The sequence below is a fragment of the Netta rufina genome (genome assembly GCF_964035555.1).
Source record: "Netta rufina genome assembly, chromosome: 5".
In the NCBI taxonomy this organism is placed as follows: Eukaryota; Metazoa; Chordata; class Aves; order Anseriformes; family Anatidae; genus Netta; species Netta rufina.
In genome coordinates, this window is record NC_140128.1 from 601987 (window position 1) to 622908 (window position 20922).

Here is a 20922-nt window from a genome sequence, read left to right on the forward strand (position 1 = left end):
TCTTAATGCCAACCACTTCCCTGAGTTTAATGACTGACTGGGATTCTGACCTGAGATACATCTTGGACAACATTGGTGAGTCAGACATTAATCTCTTAGAAATGCAGTCAATGGATTGTTATTGCTTATAGTTAGTAAGTCTAGGTAGTACCCATGCTGTGTCGTCTTCATCTCCACCACCTTATCAAAATATTTTTAGCCCTGTCCTTCTTACCATGGCTTATGACCTGTCAATCTGAGCAAAACATCGTGAAAAAATGCAGGCAATGTATGGGAGACTGTGGTCCGACAGAGATGCAAAAGGGAGTTTGAACAAAGACTCATGCTAGGGTGCCTTACTGCACTGCTTAACGGATTTGTCGTGTAATTCAAATATAGGTGCTTTACTGTAGGAAAAAATAAGGATCAACATTTTAATTATTTATCATTCAAGAATGAACATAGTTTTTCTAGATCTTATATTCTGTTTACCTCGAATACTCAACCCCACCAAACAAAATATCCAACAAAAAACATCCTCATTTTTGCTAGAAAGTTTAAATTCACTTTTAATTCAATGACCTATTCTCAAAGAGAAAAAAAAAGAAATAGAAAAGGTGAGTTTTAGTCACACAACATTCAGGGAAAGAAGAAATCAATATATACCATAGTGTAAGCATAGCTTTGTTTAAGTAAGAGTAACAGAAGAGACAGAGCTAGTCACCATTACCTTGGGCTTCTTCCAGTAATCCTGAGGTAGATATCATACAGGAATGCTGGGGCCTTATGGCTTACAGCAATCCAGTAGTGATATAAAAGGTGATTGGAAGTTAGATTAACATTGGGCCGTCTGAAGGCCTGTTCGAGAGGATTCCTCTTGAAAGTAGAAATTACATGGTATTCTGAGAAAGAAAAGTTGCGTAACAGCTTTGATGGTAACCATGTAAAGTTCAATGGTTTTTAAAGTACATTACAGCGTACAATATTTACTTTAGTATGCTATTTAAGTAACTATCCTAACTCTAATAACCACAAAAACTAAAACAGCTATAAGCCTTAAACCTAAGATACTGTTAAACTGGTTCTTATTATATCAAAGTTTTTTATACCTTTATCTTCAGAATATTTTACTGCAGCTTTACCGTAGCTTCTCTTTCTGGTCCTCTTCCCTACCTTCAGTTGATTTTGAAAGTTCACAGCAATTTCGGTTTATACAGCATGTAAAGCTATTCAAATATCCATCTGTATTTCATAAAGAAGGCTATTCTAACCTTTTAAATGAAGAACTCTTTAAAGAAGTAGGCTGAGGACTTTGCAAGCATCTGAAGTGCATTTCAAATTACATTTAACAAGTTATCCATATTTAAGCTTGTCTAAAATCATTGTTAGGATTGGACTCCATGTCAAACTCTCATTGACAACTGAAAATTCTGTACATGGCAGACATGTACATCTTAAAGTATATCAAAATTCACTTTATCTTCGTAGTCATCTCTTGTAATTTCATTCCATTGCTTACAGGAAGTCTTTAAATACCCCAATTAGAATTGCAATATAAATGAAGCCAGCAACTTTCCAACTTCAGCTGAAGCGATAAGGCTTATAAATATAGATACATAAATCAGCAAAAGCAAAAAAGGGTGAAGAAAGTTGTCAAGAGAAATAACATGGATTTAAGTATTTAAGATAGAGGAAAAATGATGATCTTAACTGAGAAATTATTTCTTTAAAAAAAAAAAAAAAGAGCTAATTAAAAGCTTTATCATACCAGCCAGCTTGCATTGCTATTTATTATAGAAGTCTATTACAGAGCTCTTAAAATGTGGGTTACATTTTAGTCAGGATATCTAAGATGAAAATAGGTGGCCCTACTTTCTTAGAGATTACTTTTCCCTCAGCATGTATAGAGGAAGTCTCATATAACCATCTAAAGATTAAGAGCCACCTCAACCAACAATTAAATGAAGTTAGACATAACAAAAAAGCTTCAAGTGCAAAACTTATCATACACCCTCAATTATGCATCTGTATAAAGTAATCCCAATTTTGAGCTGTTTACCCATATATTTACAGGAAGATTGGCATTAAACCCAACATTAGCACTACTCCTCTTGGCAATGCTTTTCTTTGCACACTACCCGCACTCTACAGATTAAGTCATTGAAGCATCAAGCAGAAAAATCAGTTCTGACATATTTTAAAGAAATTGAATTTTAAAAAAAAAAAAAGAACAAAATGGAAGTGATAACTCTACAAGGAGAAAAAATTAACAGAAGAGAATGAAAAAGCACGATGCACTGCAAAACTGAGTTATGGCTGTTATACTAATTTCAACTATAGCCTGTGCTTTTATTACTGATCTTATTTTTCTATTAAAGCTCATAAAAAAAGAAATATGGCATACCAACTTCACTCCAGTGGAAAGGGTTGGTACCACCTGTAGTACAGTTATATACCATGATATTTCTTGGTCTGGAGGGGAAAGAGGCCAAAGAGCACATCAGAAGACCAAAAAACACACAAAACACATCAAAAGCCATATCTAAAGTTACCTTTGCCCTCACCATTATTTACATAAAGCAAAAGTTGTCAGCCTCACATTAGGTTTTTCGCTTCCTGAATCCTTCCAGTATTTTAAGCCATCTTTAACTACTGTATATACGATAGCTTATAACTATGTATGTGTATATACACACAGTTTATATATATATAAATGACAAATGTATATTTTTTCCCTAGAGAAGGCTTTGTCTACAGTGTTGTAAGTCATACTGATTGCACTGAAGCCCAGGAAAAAAGAAATCAGGTATAGCTTATACAGTAGTATCATAGGTGATGTCTTCCTCTTCATCATTAAATGTTGGCCATTATCCTAAGTTACACTCTGGTGGACTAATGCTGTTAAAACCTTAGAACCCCTTTGTCCTAGACGAAAGCAAGACACTGATTAGAAGTTCAATAGAAGACTGATTTACCAAAATGCACAGTACCATCACTTCAAAGTATTCAGTACTTTCTATCGTCACCTGCTGTACCTATTAACTCCAGAATACCAGGCTGCAGCCAGTGTCATATTGACAACAACATCTACTGGAACAAGATCTGCTACCGCACCATTGGTAGCTCTCATTGTTCGAAGAATTCCTTTTCCTGCCTTAAAAGAGAAAAAAGACAAGACCCACCAGTAAATCACATGAAACTTTGCTGCTTCTAAAAGAAAGAAGGATTTTTTTCCCATTACTTACAGCAATGAAGAGGCCACTAGGTCCATTGAAGTTATCAATCCATCCCTAACACAGGTAGGAAGGAAAGGTTTTAGTTACTGTAGTGAAGTCAACAGTTTAAAGTGAAAACTTGACAACACAGGAGAGCAATACCAATTTCCATGTCTCTAAATGAAGTTCTTCCATAGTAACTTGTTATATCATCAGATTTTGCTACAACTCAGACATGAGATCCATCTGTAGTTTCATTGGCTCCTCCAAATGACCAGCTTGCTTGCTTATTTTTTAGTTAATAAACTGCAAAGTATTTCCTACATAATAAATAGTGTTGAAAATATTTCACTAGCTTATATCAACTCAGTTTAACAGTCCATAGCAAAACTGCTTGTTTGTTCTGTTTTTTTTTTTTTTGTTTGTTTGGTTTTAAGTTTCACAGACATTTTCACTCAACTTCAATGCTAACGTTTAAACATTATATGTTTAATTAAAATTCATATACTTACTGTCTGACATATACATACATTGTACCTACTCAAAAAGGCATGTGATGTTGATGTGTTTTTAAGTGCTTAAGAAATATTCAGCGTTGAACTGGAAAAGCTGTTCCAGCACTATCTCCCATACCAGAAGAAGCATATAGCATATATACTATACATCAATATAACAGAGTACATAAAGCTTCTACTATCTCCTGTCTTGGCTAAAAGAAGTGGAGTCCAAACATTTTTACATCCTGCAGACCCCAGATTCCTTAATGATACTATTCAGTTATTGACACACCAAAGCACCTTGAAGAGGGAAAATAGATGAAATAACCTTACTTCAAGATTCTGTATAACTATATTGTGTGCAAAATAGTATCTCCCATTGTAACAGGAATGTATTGTTCTATGCATAGAAGTAATTTCTCCACCTAAGCTTCCCATATACAAATGTGGTATTTGGTATCTTCTGCATGAGAGTTGTTATCTAGAAACAGACAAGCCACAGCTTTAAGTTTAAAAGATTTTCCTCTATGAAGGTCACTACATACACAAGCTGTCAGCATGTGCTACAGTTTACAGGTATGAGTCATGTTAAAACTCAACTTACAGGAAAAGGCTCCTTCCAGCTAGCACCAACAATAGATGGCCTTATAATGGCTGTGTTTAATTTTGCACCTTCTTGCTGTACTACATATTCAGCTAAGGCTTTTGTATAAGTATATGTGTTAGGCCTATCGCCGATCAGTTTAGGTGTAATATCATTCACTAGGCCATCATCCATCCACCTACAAAAACAAAATAAGAGGCAAGCGTAAGTTACTGCATACTATTTTACTGGGGAAGTGAAGGAAAAATGATAACCAGATCAATCAAAAATAATTCTGCAATTAAAATACAATCTTTTCTTCAAAAGAACATACAGGAAAACATAGAAGTATTATCATTACCTCAGTTCATTTTTAATGCTAGTGCTATTACATCTATAGTAAGTAGTAAGATTTCTTCCTTACCTTGATAATTATGAAACTAAAAGTGATTAACTTACAAGAAGGTAAAATTTTGTATGACATGGAGGAAGGGATAGACTGATTTATAGATAAGATTATTATTAATTACATTACATGTGACTTGTCCATTTCACTCAGGGCTTGACAGCTACTAAATAAGACTACTAGGTAAGATCTCAGGACAGCAAATGTACACAGTCAATACAGAACAAATAACTTTACCCTAATAATATCCAATATAAAGTCTATAGAACATGGGTATTCAGAAAGCACCAACATTAAAGACCTAACAGAACTGCTTGTACATTTGTTTCTGAGCAGTTAAATAATAGTATTTCAGTATATCAGACTGATCTTGCAATGGCCTTAGGTGGAGGTAGTGAAGGTTGCTGCTAAAGGTGAGCTGCTAACTTAGCTCTCTGTCCTTCACAGTACCAGCACCAGTACATTTGGAACAATGCAGCTTTCTTCTGTTTGTTTTTAATAGCTCCTGATCTAGCTCCTCATACAGAAGGCTTCAGGAATAGCCTGGAGCATCTCCCTCTTTCAGCACCATTCTACACCTAGCTCAGCTTAAAAAGAAACCATGAAGCCTTAACCTATTGCCCTTACAGGAAAGGGTAGCATCAGCCTTATGTTAGACTAACAGAATATCATATGCCAGTTTCTTCATCTGTTTCTTAATCATTGTTTGGTACTTCATTACTAGGAAGCAAGTGGTTACAGATTACTGAAGTAACTTGGTAAAGCAACACATACTCAAGAGAATCCATCAGTTTCTTGGGATCAACAGGAGGTGGATAAACAATTTCTTCAATGTGTTTTCGATTGCAATATGCATACGCAGTCGAAACATGTATAAATACTTCTAGATTCGTCATTTGGTGTGCCAATGAGAGGAGCTGTTTTGTGGAAAGCACATTTAACTGAACAGCATCTCTGTTGATTAAACAGAAACTTGATTAGTAGAAAGCAAAACAAAAACAGCAAGCAAAAAGGAATAACTTGTCAACCCCCTAATTCTTTCCTAAATGCTTTGGTGGTGGATGTATATACAGTAATTCTAATTTCTGGACCCCTTCCTCCACCCCCTCCCCTCCCCACCAAAATCACTATGGATAGTAGTATCCTAGCTTTCTACTCAAAACAATATGACACATTCCACCTAGAAATTTCTGTGTTCAGGATAACTTTCCTAAGTTTTACCTTGTTCTTATTGGCATCCTCATGCTCTGTTACTAAACAGGCAATGTCAGAATATTGATCTGCTCAAGCTAAATTCTAATCCAGTAAGTGTTTCCTAAAATGTGATGGTACAACTGCAACAGGACACCTAGCTGCCAAAGGATATAGATGCCAGTCAATTTTAACAGCAGCCTTGAGCTTCCTAGGTCAAGGCCTCAGAATGAAGGTTTAAGGGGCTAGTAAGCTGATCTTCATGTAGGATAGCACAAGACTCAATAGTACAACAGGATTACAGGAAGGAAAAAAAAAGTGAAAGGAGAAGAAAAAAAAAAAAAAATCAAGATCCACACTTGCATCCCTCCAACCTTCACAATGCTTCTCATTAAAACAGAGTCCTTAAGTACACTGTAGGAGACAAGGTGTATCTCTACATTTTGCACTGTATCAGAATACAGCTTATGGACCAACTGCTGAGATGATTATTATGTATTTCAGACCTTTTCTCCAGCCTCTAGAAACTGTAAACAAGGCTAGTGCTTGTATAAACATACAAATCAACTAAGTTTTAAGAATACTGCTAAATAAAACCTCATAAAAATCTTTGCATTGGTGTTACAGTTTAAGGCTTCTTTATCACATATTATTACTAAAACATCAGGTGTGCAATGGACAAGGAACCCTCATCCCAAAGCAATTAAGTCTAGAAAGTGTTACTTCTGAAAAAGTTACTTTATCTAAAATAAGGTTTTGTTTTGTTTTTTAAGTCTTCAGTGCTTCTTTCAAAGAGGTCAAAGTTCATAATCATAGCTGCAAGCATCGTTTTAAGATATAGAAATACAGAGCCAATACAAATCAGGAAGGGTTCCAAAATAAGCTGGAGTATTCGCTTTCTTGGCTTTATTCCTATCACTGACCCTGAGCTAAATACTTTGAACTTTACATCAATTAATCCTATTAATAAATATAGGAAGGCTGCTGTAAGTGATATTCAGATTTGTAAGGTTCCTCAAAAAAAAAAAAAAGCCATTCTAGCACATCTGCTACATGTTCCAGCCTAAAATCCTTCCTAAGAAACTAATTAACTAATTTTCTGTTTTGCTAAACAGTGTACTAGGCCCTCCAGGAAAGTGTAAAACTGCCAGCTTTCTGAATCAAGACCTTTCCACCAGTTTTTCAAATCACATTAAAGTCCTAGACTTTTGACAGGTTGGCAGTTCCCTAACATTGAAGGTCCATGAAATAGCAATAAATATGGGCTACCTTATGTCATTTCAGTATACAGTACAGCACTCTCAGAGGTAATGCCAACATTTAAAAAAATCAAACTATTTCTCAACTCAGATTTTCTTTACCTAAGAGTTGCTTTACATTCATAAAAATTGGAGTTATTTTTCCAAAGTCATATCTCCAAATTGTTTATTTATTCTAGTGTTTCAGCACTAAATCAGGTCGTTTTTTCTAAAAAGCAGATATCTTTTCTTGCTTTTGAGAATCCTTTTTTTTTTCTGTTGTTTATTTCTTTAATAAACTTTGTACAAGATAGAAGTTACTCAATTTTTAGTCTTAAGCATTCTCCTTCTGCACCTAATTCTCCCTACACCCTCCAATGCAAACTTGCATTCTTCTTACTGGAGGACTTTCTGAAGGCTGAGCAACATTTAATTCACTGTTTGTTCATCAAGTAAAGAAAGCAAGTACTAGAGTTTCCACCCCCATCCCAGTTTTGGGAAAGTCATCCTCTAAACACATACACTTGCTAACAAGGGGAGCTAAAGGAATAGTTTGTGTTCTCTTACACAAAAAAGCTCTGATATCAGTAGTGAGCACAGTACATACAGCTACAGATTATTTATAGCTTCTTCAGCCATCCCAGAAATCAGAGCAACACATGAGGTTAGGAAGACTTGGAAAAACAACATATTCAAATCTCTCTCAACAGCTTCCCTTCAAAAAGGGCTTTAAAATTCAGGTACAGGAATTTAGTAAAAAACACTAAGGGGACTATAACAGTACAGAAATCATTTATTTTGCTTCTAAGCACCAAGAATAGATGTCTTTTTGCCTAAAGCTTTTTAAAGATGTGATTTTTTTTTTTCCATGTCAAATAGCGTAGTATTCTAACTGCTGGCAAAGCAGGTTTAAATAATGTCTTCTGTGTTTCTATGAAAAGCAAATGAACACCCAATAGCAAGTTTTAGGTAGGGAGAAAAGGTTGATACCTGACGGGGAATCATTGAATTGACCAGACACACAAGAACAAAATGAGATTAGTATGAGATTAGACAGCCTGAATATCTGCAAGATTTTGCAGACACCTGAATTACTCCTTCCCTCTGAGTACCATCAGCTTACTGAACTAGAAAGTACAGTATTTTAAACTCACCTTAGTGTTTCATTGAATCTGACTGTAGCAGCACAGTGAAATATAATATTAATGCAGTCTATAAGTTTTTGTTTGATTGGGATACTTAGGTCCAGTTCAGGCTGTGTAAGTTCACTTGTAATTACTATTATCTTTTCTTTGAAGTCAGGCTGCTCCTCTCTCAACCTGTCAAAGAGCTGTCAAAAAAAAAAAAACAGGATTAAGAATTCAAACTAATACCCAGTGAAGATAAAAGGCATGTTTTATAATTGGAGATAAAAGACATTTTCTGGCCATACATAACTATATTGCCTTATTTCTCAAGATCAGTAGTGGTAAGATAGTGTTTTAGGTGTCCTACAATACGTTACTGACTTACCGTGAACATACTCAGTGATGTCGTTCGTATACATTTTATCCCAAGTGGTGAAAACAGAAGTATTGCATGCGTTGCACAGAAAAGCAGTGAGATTTCGATGTATACTTTTAAAAAATTTTTCTAATGCTCTTGCCTATCCTTAAGATAGGATCTCTCAATGTCAGAAGAAACAATTAGACACACAAAATTAAAGCAATTTTCAGTAGCAGTCTAAATACCATTATCTTTTCTTTCAACAGGGGAAAGACGACAGCTTAGCCAGTTTCCAAGGTAGATAGTGTCTATTCAGATTCTTGAAAACCTGCACAAGTCATTCTGTTTCTCAGATTTAGAAAGCTTTCATCAAACTTGAAAAAAAAAAAACACACAACCATTTAAGAAAATCATTGACTTGTGCCAGTTCTGGGGAACTTCCAGATTAAAAATCACAACAAAACATCTGTTTCCCTGGCCAGTTAAGAAAGAAAAGGCCAGGGTTAAAGGCTGCTTGCTGCATTAGAACATCTAAGCAAATCCTACCCATTTAAGGGTAAGATTTCTTCACCCACAACTGTGTTAACTACATTCATCATACACCCTCTTAATTAAGTGGATTCTAATCATGCAGCCTAACACACTGGTAATCAACATGCAAGTTTTCCTGAGCAAAATACTATGGGACTGAAATAAAACACCTTTTTTTTTCCCCTTTTTAAACCAGAGCAAACCCTTCTTAATTGCACACGTGCCAATATTTTACAGTGGTAATACTGCAGTGAGAATATGGATCGTATCCAGTGCTACAAGTCTTGGACTGATCTCCCAAGTATGAAATTTCACCTTAAAGCACAAAGTTGCCAAGGCAGCATTTAAAGCCTGTGATTCTTAGTGCTTACTTAAGTGTTGGAAGCCTTTTGTCATTTTTAAATAAATTTGTTATATTTTTACTTGGAACAATGTTGCCTGACTCTAGCATAGAGAATGGACTGAGAAGCTTTCTCCTTTTGGAGTTCAGTTTGAAACTTTGTTTTGGAGAATAAAAAGTGATGACTTCATGTACAGAATTTGAAACTGGATTTTAAGACAGAACCCCTCTGTAGCTCATTCTGCTGCATTTTATAACATGGTACTGAACTGCAAGCAGATGCTTTTGGGTAACGAGCTAGAGTTTTGACAAGGTTATTGAGAAGAGTTTATGACAAAGCTATCTTCTCATCCGCTATAATCTTAACCAGTCAGAGATGTAAGGAAATTCAGAGTCCTGCTTTAAATAACTTACCTTCTCATGCCCTAAGTGCAGTCATACTCTTACCAAGACCCTTTAAGCACCCTCTAAGCACACACTTTGAACAAACCATACTGCATCTGAAATATTAAACTGCCAACCCTGCCATCCCATAAGAGAGGAAAGCACAATAATAAACAAACCCTGTTTTACCAAAGTTTATGCTAGAGATCACTCCATTACAAATGGGATACACCATATTGGAGAGGGGCAATACAGATGCAGTTTAAGCTATTTAAACACCCTGTTGAAAACATATCTCCTTGCATACCAGTAGATCCAACAACACGTTCAAGAGAAGCGAAGCAGAAAAGAAAATAAGGCACATGGAGAAAAAGCGACCTGAAACCCTCCAAAGAAGGGTCTTAATCTAGTCTTAGAAGTCCCAGTCCACAATACCTTTTGCACTTGATTACACGTTCTCTTAACAAGTTTTAACTCAGGTATTTGACTTCTCAATCCTACATCACAGCTGAACACCCTCCTAAATTAAATACAGAATAATTTTCCTTAACTGCACTTGTTCTAGAATAACAGTTTGAAAAACTGTCACAAACACTGTTAGAACATAGGTTTAGGATTTCTGCTAGAACAAAAAAAGTAACTATTTTGCTTTAGGTAAACCAAAGTTGCTTCCATTTCATTATGAACAAGATACAAAATGACAAAAATGCACTTTGTGAGTACATGATACATACCTTACAGCTGGTTATTTCCTGTATTCGTGCTTCAGGTGTCTGCCCCGATTTGTGTCTTACCAATACATACACTGCTTGTACTTTAGGACAAGATCTGAGCAGCTTTTCCAAAAGCACTTTTCCCATGAAACCTGTAGCTCCTGTCAGGAGGACATTCTTTCCTTCATAGTATTCAGGTATGGAAACCATTATGACCTTAAGAGAAGTTAAAAAAGCAAAAATATATTAATAAACCTCTAGGAGCCCAGATTTGCCGAAGATACATAAACTGCACAGACGCAAACACTGAACTTCATACCTGAAAGAAACTTTTACCTGACTTTTTTTTTTTTTTTTAAACCTATAACCAGTGCCTAATGTCTTTTATTTCCCCATGACAGTCTGAAGAGTCCTACAGGGTCAGCACAGTCATTCCAGATCTTATTGTAAACTGTCTCAATTAATAGTTTCTTTAAGGAATTGGACATCCACCTCATTTAAGTAGCTCAATTTTTAGTCTATTTTTATCTGTGCGCATGGTCCTTTAAGACTAAGTGGCCATTCCATGTAAACAAAAGGTCATATCATTGAAATATAATCACAAGTAGATACTTCAAATATGTTGACACTGGCCCTGGCATTTTTGCCTGAGTGAGCCAAGTCCCCTGTCAGTATTAGCATCCTTTGTAGAAAGGTTCAGCCTATGTCACAGAGAAGGTAGCTGATTGTTAGTTGCTTGGCATGAGATCTGTTGTTTTTCCGACTGATTACAAAAAACACATTTCCACAGATGATACAAGGTTCTAATCTTTTCATCAATTGAAAACTTATCCGAAAAAAAGTATTAGAATTCTTACACAGAATGAAGATTTAAATATGCCTTCTAATGAAGCAAAGAAAAAGGAATTGACCTCTGTGCTAAATTTGAGTAACAAGTGTTGTAGGCTTTTCTTTTGCTTCAGTTACTATAAAATTCTTATTTCTCCCCCAGCAACTGCTTGGGGACCATATCTAATTCTAGATACTAGAAACTGGAACAACTCCTAAGGATAAATATAATGCTCTCTCTCACATGACCTTAATGACCTTTAGAATTCAAACTGTGCCTCAGGCCAACTTCAGTCCATTCTGTGCAGTCCAATACACTAATGTCTTCACCAGAACCTTAAAAACAACTTACTGTTACTGTACAAGACCATGTACAAGACATGGCTATAGTTCCATGATGATATATTAACCTTTCTAATTAGACTGTCATAAAAAATAACAAGCTGATATAGTAGAATTACTATAGTAATAGTAATTATAGTGGTGAGGCACTGGAACAGGCTGCCCAGAGAAGTGTTCAAGACCGGGTTGGATGAGGCCCTGGGCAACCTGATCTAGTGGGTGGCAGCCTTGCCCATGGCAGGAGGGTTGAAAGTAGATGCCCTTTTAGGTCCTTTCCAAGCAATTCTACAATTCCGTAAAAAATATCTGTGGTCCCCCATAGCAGATCTATGGAACACTACCAAAATAGACAGACTGCATAAAAAACATGGTTTAAGAACAATGTCCCCCTAAACAAAGTGGGAGACTGCTTCTTAAGCAAAGAAGAATTTCAGTTCTGAATACCTGAAGAGGATGATAGCCTTTTTTCACCTAACACTCAAGAATACAGGAATGCAACTGCTAAAGTGTTTTTTTGTTGTTGCTTTTTTTTTTTTTTTGCAGGGTATTGCAAGCAGGAACTTATTATGGAATATACATGAGGTGCTGTATGTTCGGAATAAAGAACTGCAGGCTTAATTTGCATTTCTGCCCAGAAAAAAAGTATACATATAGTTTTGGAATATTTTCTACATGTCAGGTACCTTTTATATTAGAGCCCTTGTGTTGTGCTTTTCATGTGCTCATACCATGACAACACTTCTGGATGTGCTCTAAGTGGTTACTTGCCAGAAATGAGTTATCACCTGAAAGAGCTTCAGTATCAGGAATTTGGATACAAAGTCTTGTGCTTTGTTGTCCCATGTGCCAACACTCTGTTCAACTTCCTTTGTTAACAAGAACAGCTCCTGCAATTATTGCTGAATTGCAATAACGTAATAGTGAGATACAGTAGTAGGTTCAGAACTGAACAAGTACTGCTATTTTCTACTGGCCACAGCATATCACACCATTATTTCACCTGCCCTTCCTTTAAGAGAAGTTTAGTATTACTTCGGAAACAATGCCATATCCCCAGTTTGCTAACCTGTTTGCATGGCCAGAGACAATCTTTAAGTAAGTGCAGGAACCTCACTTCAAGCCCCAGCACACAGGCTACAGTTCAATGTCTGTTTTGTAAAAGAACTGAAAAAAGTAATACTGCTGGTATTGAAATAAGTGCATTGCTATGGTCCAACTTTCAGCTAGCTAGCTGAAAAATCTGACAAAATTTAGGGTAATGTGGCATAAAGAAAACTAAAAGCCAGAATAATCATAAAATTTCCTGCTTCGGTTATTTCTATGTTCCTATGAGCATGGGGCTGGTATCAGATCCAAAATATCAGTACTCTTCTTCTCAAACTTTTACAGAGCACCAAACCTATACATTATCCATCTATGATTACATATAAAGAAATTTATTCACTAGGAAAAAAAACACAAATGTGCATAAATATTCATATACCCACTCTTAAGAGACAGGAACACCTATATTTGCTGTTTTGTTTGTTTTTAAGTATTCTTAACTGCACTATTTCCTTTGAAGAAGTCTCAATACCATCTCCCTTTATCCTGTTCTCCAACAATTACAGTCTTTGGTAGTCTTTATTAACAGCAATTTTCCACACTGTCTTCTCCTGCTTTATTCCTCCGGAAGTTTCCGACTACAAAAGATATTTACCTTTTCATAAGCATACATTGCTGTCAAAGTTACAGCAATAAGTACTGGGATTCTGAATTAATTGCCTGGAAGCACTACAGTTGAATTAAGGATAAAAGAGCACCCACAGAATCTGGAGGTGAATGAAGAAAAACTAATAAAGCAGCAGCCTATGCTAAGCCCTATCAAAAAGAAAAGGGAGTCATCTCAACTGCAAGAAAGGGAAAGAACAGTCCCATTCTCCACCCACCCTTCCCTGCCTTCTCTGAGAAATCAAAACATGCCAGTTAGCACAGTATTGCTGGCAACTCCTAACTTCAAATTCAGAAGAGGCTTTTCCTTACAGGTATGATGCATTAGTTGTGTTACCTTTTAACACTCTTTTTGCTTAAGCTGTTTAAAGGTGTTGGGAAACACCTGTGAATCATAACATAAGAATTAGGAAGTACTCCTCTAAAAAGGTGATGTGGCCCATAGCCCAGCTGACATGCCTCTACACCAACACATCCAACTCCTCTTGCTTGTTTCCCATGCTGGAAGCCATGGTGCAATTAGGAAACTAGGATTTAATTGCTATCACAGAAATGTAGTGGGACAAATCACACAACTAGAACATTGGAACAGAGGGCTACAAGCTTTACAGGAGAGACAGGCAGGGAAGGAAGGGTGGGGGTGTTGCCCTCTATGTTAAGAAATGGATAGGGTGACGAAGATGGTGAAGGGCCTAGAGGGGAAGACATATGAGGAGTGGCTGAAGGCACTGGGCTTGTTCAGCCTGGAGAAGAGGAGGCTGAGGGGGGACCTCATCACGGTCCAAAATTTCCTCACAAGGGTGAGCAGGGAAGCAGGTGACCTATTCTCTGTAATCACCAGTGATAGGACCCGTGGGAATTGTGTTAAGCTGAGGCAGGGGAGATTTAGACTGGACATCAGGAAGAGGTTCTTCACCGAGAGGGTGGTTACACACTGGAACAGGCTCCCCAACAAATTAGTCACTGCACCAAGCCTGTCTGAATTTAAGCAGCATTTGGACTGTGCCCTTAGTCCCATGGTCTAAACTTTTGGGCAGACGTGTGGTGTCATGAGTTGGACTTGATGATCCTTATGGGTCCCTTTCAACTCGGGATATTCTATGATAGATTGTGAAGAGTTCCCTGTAATGAACAGCCAAGAGCAGGTTAAGAGCCTGTGGGTAAAAATTAAGGACCAGACCAAAAAAGGACCTCTTGTGGTTGGGCTCTACTTACAGGCTGCCTGATCAAGAGGAGCCTGTTGATGAGACTTCTTGCTCCAGCTACAGGAAGGATCACACTCAGGCTCTCATACTCCTGGGGGATTGCAACTATCTGGATGTTTGCTGGAAAAGCCACGTGGCAGGAAGCAAGCCATCTGGGAGACTCCTCAAGTTCACTGAGGACAACTTCCTCACCCAGGTATTAGACAAACCAACCAGAGGAGAAGCATTACTGGACCTGGTGCTCACCAGTGCAGAAGAGCTCAATAAGAGGTTAAGATTGGAAGAAGCCTAAGTTGCAGTGACCACACTCTGGCTGAGTTCGTGATCTTGAGGGATACAGGCATGGCTAAGAGCAAAATCTGGACCATGACCTTCAGAACAACCACCTTGCAGCTGCTCAAAGAATTAGTGGATGAGATCCCATGGGACATGGTCATTAGGAACAGAGGATCTGATTGCAGCTGGCAACTCTTTAAGGATATTTTCCCTGGAGTGCAAGAGCTCTCTATTTCCATATGTAATAAGTCAAGCAGGGAAGGTAGGAAACCAGCATGGTTGAATAAGGATCTGCTGGTCAAAATTCAGCAAAAAAAGGAAATGCACAGATAGTGGGAACATGGCCACACGCCCTGGAAGGAGTGCAGAAATGATGTCCGGATTTGCAGGGATGGGATCAGGAAAGTGCCAAGGCACTGACAGAACTAAACTTGGCAAGGGATACAAAGAGTAACAAAAAGCCATTCTATGATTCTATGAAAGCAGATAACTGAAGAACTACATGATACCTATGCTTTAAAAAAAAAAAAAAAAGTTAAGAAATTGGTATTTCCCAGAGTAAATTTAGTTTGACTTTTAATACAGAACAGGCTGAAGTAGGTCCAGAAAGGATACATACCTTGCAAGACAATAAAGCAGAATCAAATTTAGCATTTAAGTTTCAAGTGTCTGCAATCTTTTAATCTAGTTTTAGAGTACAATTTGTTGCATGCTTGCAACAGCTCAATTGCATCTATTAACCAGCAATACATATTTTCACCAGTTATCCAATGACTTATTAATAGCTCCTTCACATGGCGACAGGTAGTTCTACTAAATACAACACCGTCTAATGCACACTTTGGAAAGCTTGAATTCCTATTATGTGGCTACTTTTTGAGCAAATAACAGTTAGGGGGGAAACAATCTAAAAGATGCAAGGATTAGTAAGACTACTCTTAAGAGCTCTTGGTATAGAACATGGATGATCAATGTTACCAGATGATTTATGGGGATAAACTGCCTTTGGAAGAGGAAGCTTCTGTTAAACTGCTACAGAGAAACTGATACTAGCGTACTTCCAAATCCACAGGCTGAGGGCTAATCCAATGGTGACACTTGGAAGATACCGTTCATTGGATGGGTGCTGTACTTTAAGACATCAAGGGCTTCTAAGCACTTCAGAAAAACAAGCATACAAGCCACTTCCCAGATCCTAGCCATCTTGTAAAAAAAAAAAAAAATATATATATATATATATATAAATAATTTCTCCTGTCTGAGGCTAGGCAAGAGCTATTATGGAGCAAACAATGGCAGCTCTGTTTGCCTTCAGAGCTACTGCTGCAATATTTAACTTGTTGCTTCAAACAGAGGTCTCTATGGCTCTCAAAACAAGGACAAGTCTGTCTTTAGACGAGAAAGAACAATTCTCAGATCTTCCAAACACAAATTAAGATGCTTAAAAATTTGTCTTTTAATTGCCAAGAAAGCCTGTTGCAGTTCCAGCAAATGTTTAAATGCTAAATCCAGCAACTAGGAGTATGCACCAATGTCCTTGAGAATAAATGGCCTGTTTTCTAAATTATCACTGACGAGCATTAGGTCAGCAACATGCTCCTTCCCAATTCAATCATACTGAGATTATCCAGTCACAGGAAACAGAAAGTGTCCATATCCCAACCTCTCACAGATTAGCAACAAACCAAAGTTCTACAAAACAGAGCCTGATGAACTCACTTCCCCCTTTCCCTAACAGCTTGAACCTAGTCCTAGCAGCAGTGCAACAGAAAAAGGTCTAAAGATAAGTTTCTTCCACCTTATCTGTAGACCTTATCTGTATTCAGGGGATGTAGTCCACCTAGAGGTCAAATCTGAATGCAACAAGTACTTTCAAGAATTGTACACACATGCATCCACATCACAGATAAATCATTACAGAAGGTAAAGCCTTCCAATATGACAGTTGAAGCCCTACATGACAGAACACTAGTGCAATCCAGAATAGGATTAGATTTTGGATAGATTCAGGCAGCAAAGGAAGTAATATTTCACTCATCTAAACAAAGTTACTGCCAGAAAGACAAGCTTGGGTCATATCATGTCTCATTTCATCTGGTGCCCTGTTTCCACAAACATAGATCAATGAATGCTATCAGCAAAATGTCCACATTTTCAACAACCACAGGGGTCAGTGATCTGCCCTATTTGGGCAATACCTACTCAGAATATCACCAAAGAAGGACAGTTTGTTTGCCTTCAAGGTCCAAGGTTATAGCCATTGAGAAACTTTATCTGTGAAAGATATGTTTTGGAAGACGAGTAGAGACTGAAATGGTGGAACAATATTTTCTATTGTAAACTGATTTTGGTGTAAGTTAACCTCAAAACCTATCTATTCCAAACTTGACAGTCATGTGGAAGATTTGGGATTCTTCCCACAACTAGATAAAGACATTTATCCATTTTTTAGACTATTATTAACATTCTTATCTCCTCTCTGCAAGGAGATTTTCTTTACTAGCTGTAAGCCACAGTCCACTGCAGAATAAACCTGCCAAGAAAATTTATGTTTCCAGGAGCTGGAAAACATTGCCAGGTCTAGAAGCTAATTAGAACTACATTTTGAAGAGCTATCAAAACAGGTTTGCTAATTTAATACTAACTAGCTGGTCTTTCGTTTAAGCTGGGCATTATGCTAGACAGTAAGGGTCTCATGCTTCCCCGAAGCTATACACAGCAAACATGTGGCTGACACTTACTGGTTATATTAGAGATTTTGTGAATAAAAAATACTTCAAACTAGCTATATTCTTCAATCTTGAATTTGTTCGCAGACCATCCTGCTACCAATGAAGATATTTGTCTATTTTACATGATTTAAGTATTGAAACAAGACGCCAGTTAGAGCAATTAATATAGTGAGGCCAAAGTTTACATGACTAAGCGTATAGATGTATGTCCACAAATCAAGTGGGCTTGATTTTTAAAAAAATCCTCTTGCCCATAGGAACACATTGGATACTAGAAGTTCTTCCTGGACTACACACTCCACAAGTTATTCTCCTCATGGGTAAAATACTATCCTTCTCAGTGCATACATTCAAGTTAAAAGCATTATTAAAAAGCATTATTAAACTGCTTTAGTTTAGGCTTAAGTAGTGCTGCATATGAACTACTTAACTACACCACTGCATTCTGATACAGAAATCTGAATTTATATCAGAAGCAGAAGTAGTTCTGTGAACTCCTTTAAGACCCTGACAAAAAAAAAAAAAAAAACTCAACTACTTTTGTAAGACAGTGAACTCGAACCAACTAACCCTACAATTTATTAGCAGAATTTGAAGTAATCAGTTTCCCTTTCAACCCAACCCACAAATTATTTGATTTGCAGTACAAAAACACTCTTGTGAAAACAAGACTCTTGAAAACCAGAGCTGTGCCTTAAGTCATGGGGTCTTTACCTTCCCTGCAGTAATACAGAAAGATTAGAGGAAGTTAGTCTCAGTGCAGGCCACTTGAGTTATCTCAGCAGAACTTCATCATTACACAAATTTGATGCATGTAGTTATACAACTAATTCCTATGTGCATGTTTGCACACCTTTCACCCATAATTCTGATCTTACTACAAGTTTGCATTCACTTATGCCTCTATCCAGGGATTCCATACCAGTTAACCCGGAAATTACTCTTGTCATCTAGTAAGCATCATGTTTCAAAGAGTACTGGAGAGACCCATGCTCTGCTGTAATTACACTTCCTTTGCAGTAAGGGCACTGAAAAGGAATTAAAATAAAAGTCCTTTTAAGAGCTAGTTTAATTCAATTAAGTAAAAGGCTTTTACTACTCCTTTATAGGAAGTCGCATTTGTAACCTGATGTTTTTTCTAAACTCTTTACTGTTTGAACTTGGTCTTCAAGCACATGTTGAAAGAAAATATCTTTTGACACAATTAACCTATTTCTCCAAGTTGCACAGAACGCAAAGGCATAAATCAGCCCAGAAAAAAAAAAACACTATTACAATAAAGCACATACCTCATAAGAGAAAAAACATTTCTTGTATTTCATCTCCAGTTCACATGCAACTGTGCTTAAAACTTATACCACAAGAACTTTCAAACCTGTTTTAGGAAGCAAGAGCCAGGCTTCAATCAAGATTCACCGAACAGGACCATAGGCCCAGATTGTTTTATTTAAGTTAATTAGAAATCAACATTAGATGTCTTGGTTGCACTTTTGGTTATGAAAGCATTATAAGAAAGTCTTACTGTGTATCAAGATAGTTGCATAAATCACAGCTCTACTGCTAACCCTAGAAGATTAAAACCTGCCTGAGGAACTGTCTGCAACATTGATGGACAAAGTAATACTGTCTCACAGTTGCCTACCACTGAAAATGCTGAAGCTGCAAGATGGCTCAATGTTTATTCATTGCATCAAGAAAACACGCTGAAGGCATCAATTAAAACTTCATACAAGAGTATTCTGAGAACTGGTCCATGTATCCACTAGGAAAAGCCTGAATGGCAGCAGGATTATTGTTCCAGTTGTTATTGTGATACTGTCATTTTGCAGTGGCATGGAAGATTCTTTGAAATAGTTTAGAAAAGAAAAAGTGAGAAGAGAGAAGGAAGAAACAAAACCAAAGCAACAACAACAGAAACGGGTTCACTGGTACATCTAGTTTCATAGCTAAGAGACAAAGACAAAAGTTTTAATTAAAACCCAGATTCACGTTCCTCACGCTGATCAGCCAGGACAGAGACAACAGCTCAAACTGCATCCTCTGTGACATGCCGTTCAAAATATCAGAAGGCAAAAATAAGCCATTGGAGCTACTCTTTTAGCAGTATTTCCTTGAACTGTGTGATTAATTTTATTAAAACATTCTGACTGCAAATTCTGTGTTATCTAAAAAAGCCTTCTTATCCTTCCTTTAAAGTTACACATTTATCATGGAATGCAAAGGTGTGAGTCACATTTTACCAGACATTATACAATGAATCTGAAGTCCTAGGAATCACCACTTCCAGGCTCCTTCCATTATTCCTACAATTTAAAAGGAAATCCTTACCAATTAGTCTTTGTGATCCTCTGAGTTCTCCCAACTGAAATAGTTTCAGGTATTTTAAGAGAGATTTAAAGGTACAAAAATACCGTAATTCCTCATTTGACAGGTACATCTGGATGTTTAGTACTAATTCCCTACATTTCCACAAGAAAATCCTCAAATGCCCTTGATGTTTCACCAAACCTTGGCTTCTAATGCCTTTGTAGTAAAGGACACACCTAATAAACACACTCATTGCTGATGAGCAAGTTGTAGAACAGCTGTAAAAAAAAAAAAAAAGGCAAGTTAAGACTTCCAGAAATTACAGCCATTAAACTTAGAGCAAAGTCCTCCGTAACCATGAATTTAATTCTTTAACATTAAACAAGCCATTTTCAAAGTTTTTCATACAAGTACATTGCCATCAAGCAATGTAACATTTCAACATGAACTAATTCAATAGCTTTCCAGTGCAAAGCAATGAAGATTGCTTCTTTTCCCAACACTTTCCTGCAGATGTGCCTAAGAATACTTCTAGAACCTAAAAACCCATTCATTGACAACCATTCTGGTAGGTTGTATCTGAAGCCTAATCATATATTTATTAAAAAAATAGTTTACTTTGCCTTTTCTCAAAACTTGTAGAATAAAACCCTATCAGAAAATTAAAAGACCTTTTTCCGCAGCTTGTGTGTCTTGAAAAAATAGCTCACACACATACATAGTTAAAGCAAATGCTACTGACATACTGCCTACCTGTCCTGTTCATAAGACAAACACAAGTGAACACCAATTAAATGGCATACAGAGCCCCTATTCATGTTCTCAAAAGAATTGAGATTTTATTCCAATTCTGCAGCTGTTATTGACTATGTAGATGATACGGGCTCCATACATTACTTAGATCTATCCATTACACCCATTTTGCACAGGAATTCCTACAAATTTACAAACATCAAGCTA

The 20922-nt window shown here is 37.0% G+C and overlaps 1 protein-coding gene across 2 annotated transcripts in view; it reads right to left on the reverse strand.

Annotated features, from left to right (window-relative positions):
* FAR1 (fatty acyl-CoA reductase 1) overlaps positions 1 to 20922 on the reverse strand; it is a 36606-nt gene that overhangs the window by 13324 nt on the left and 2360 nt on the right. The window contains exons 1-9 of one of the 2 annotated variants that reach the window (XM_084287538.1): positions 19298 to 19316; positions 10584 to 10778; positions 8264 to 8439; positions 5455 to 5634; positions 4296 to 4473; positions 3225 to 3269; positions 3015 to 3133; positions 2384 to 2451; positions 710 to 881 (exon numbers count right to left, since the gene is read on the reverse strand). In XM_084287538.1, the coding sequence (XP_084143664.1) occupies positions 710 to 881; positions 2384 to 2451; positions 3015 to 3133; positions 3225 to 3269; positions 4296 to 4473; positions 5455 to 5634; positions 8264 to 8439; positions 10584 to 10772 (1127 nt within the window). In that variant the 5' untranslated portion in view covers positions 10773 to 10778; positions 19298 to 19316. Of the gene's footprint in view, positions 1 to 709; positions 882 to 2383; positions 2452 to 3014; positions 3134 to 3224; positions 3270 to 4295; positions 4474 to 5454; positions 5635 to 8263; positions 8440 to 10583; positions 10779 to 19297; positions 19317 to 20922 lie in introns of those variants that run through there. The other variant, XM_084287537.1, reaches the window with a different exon arrangement.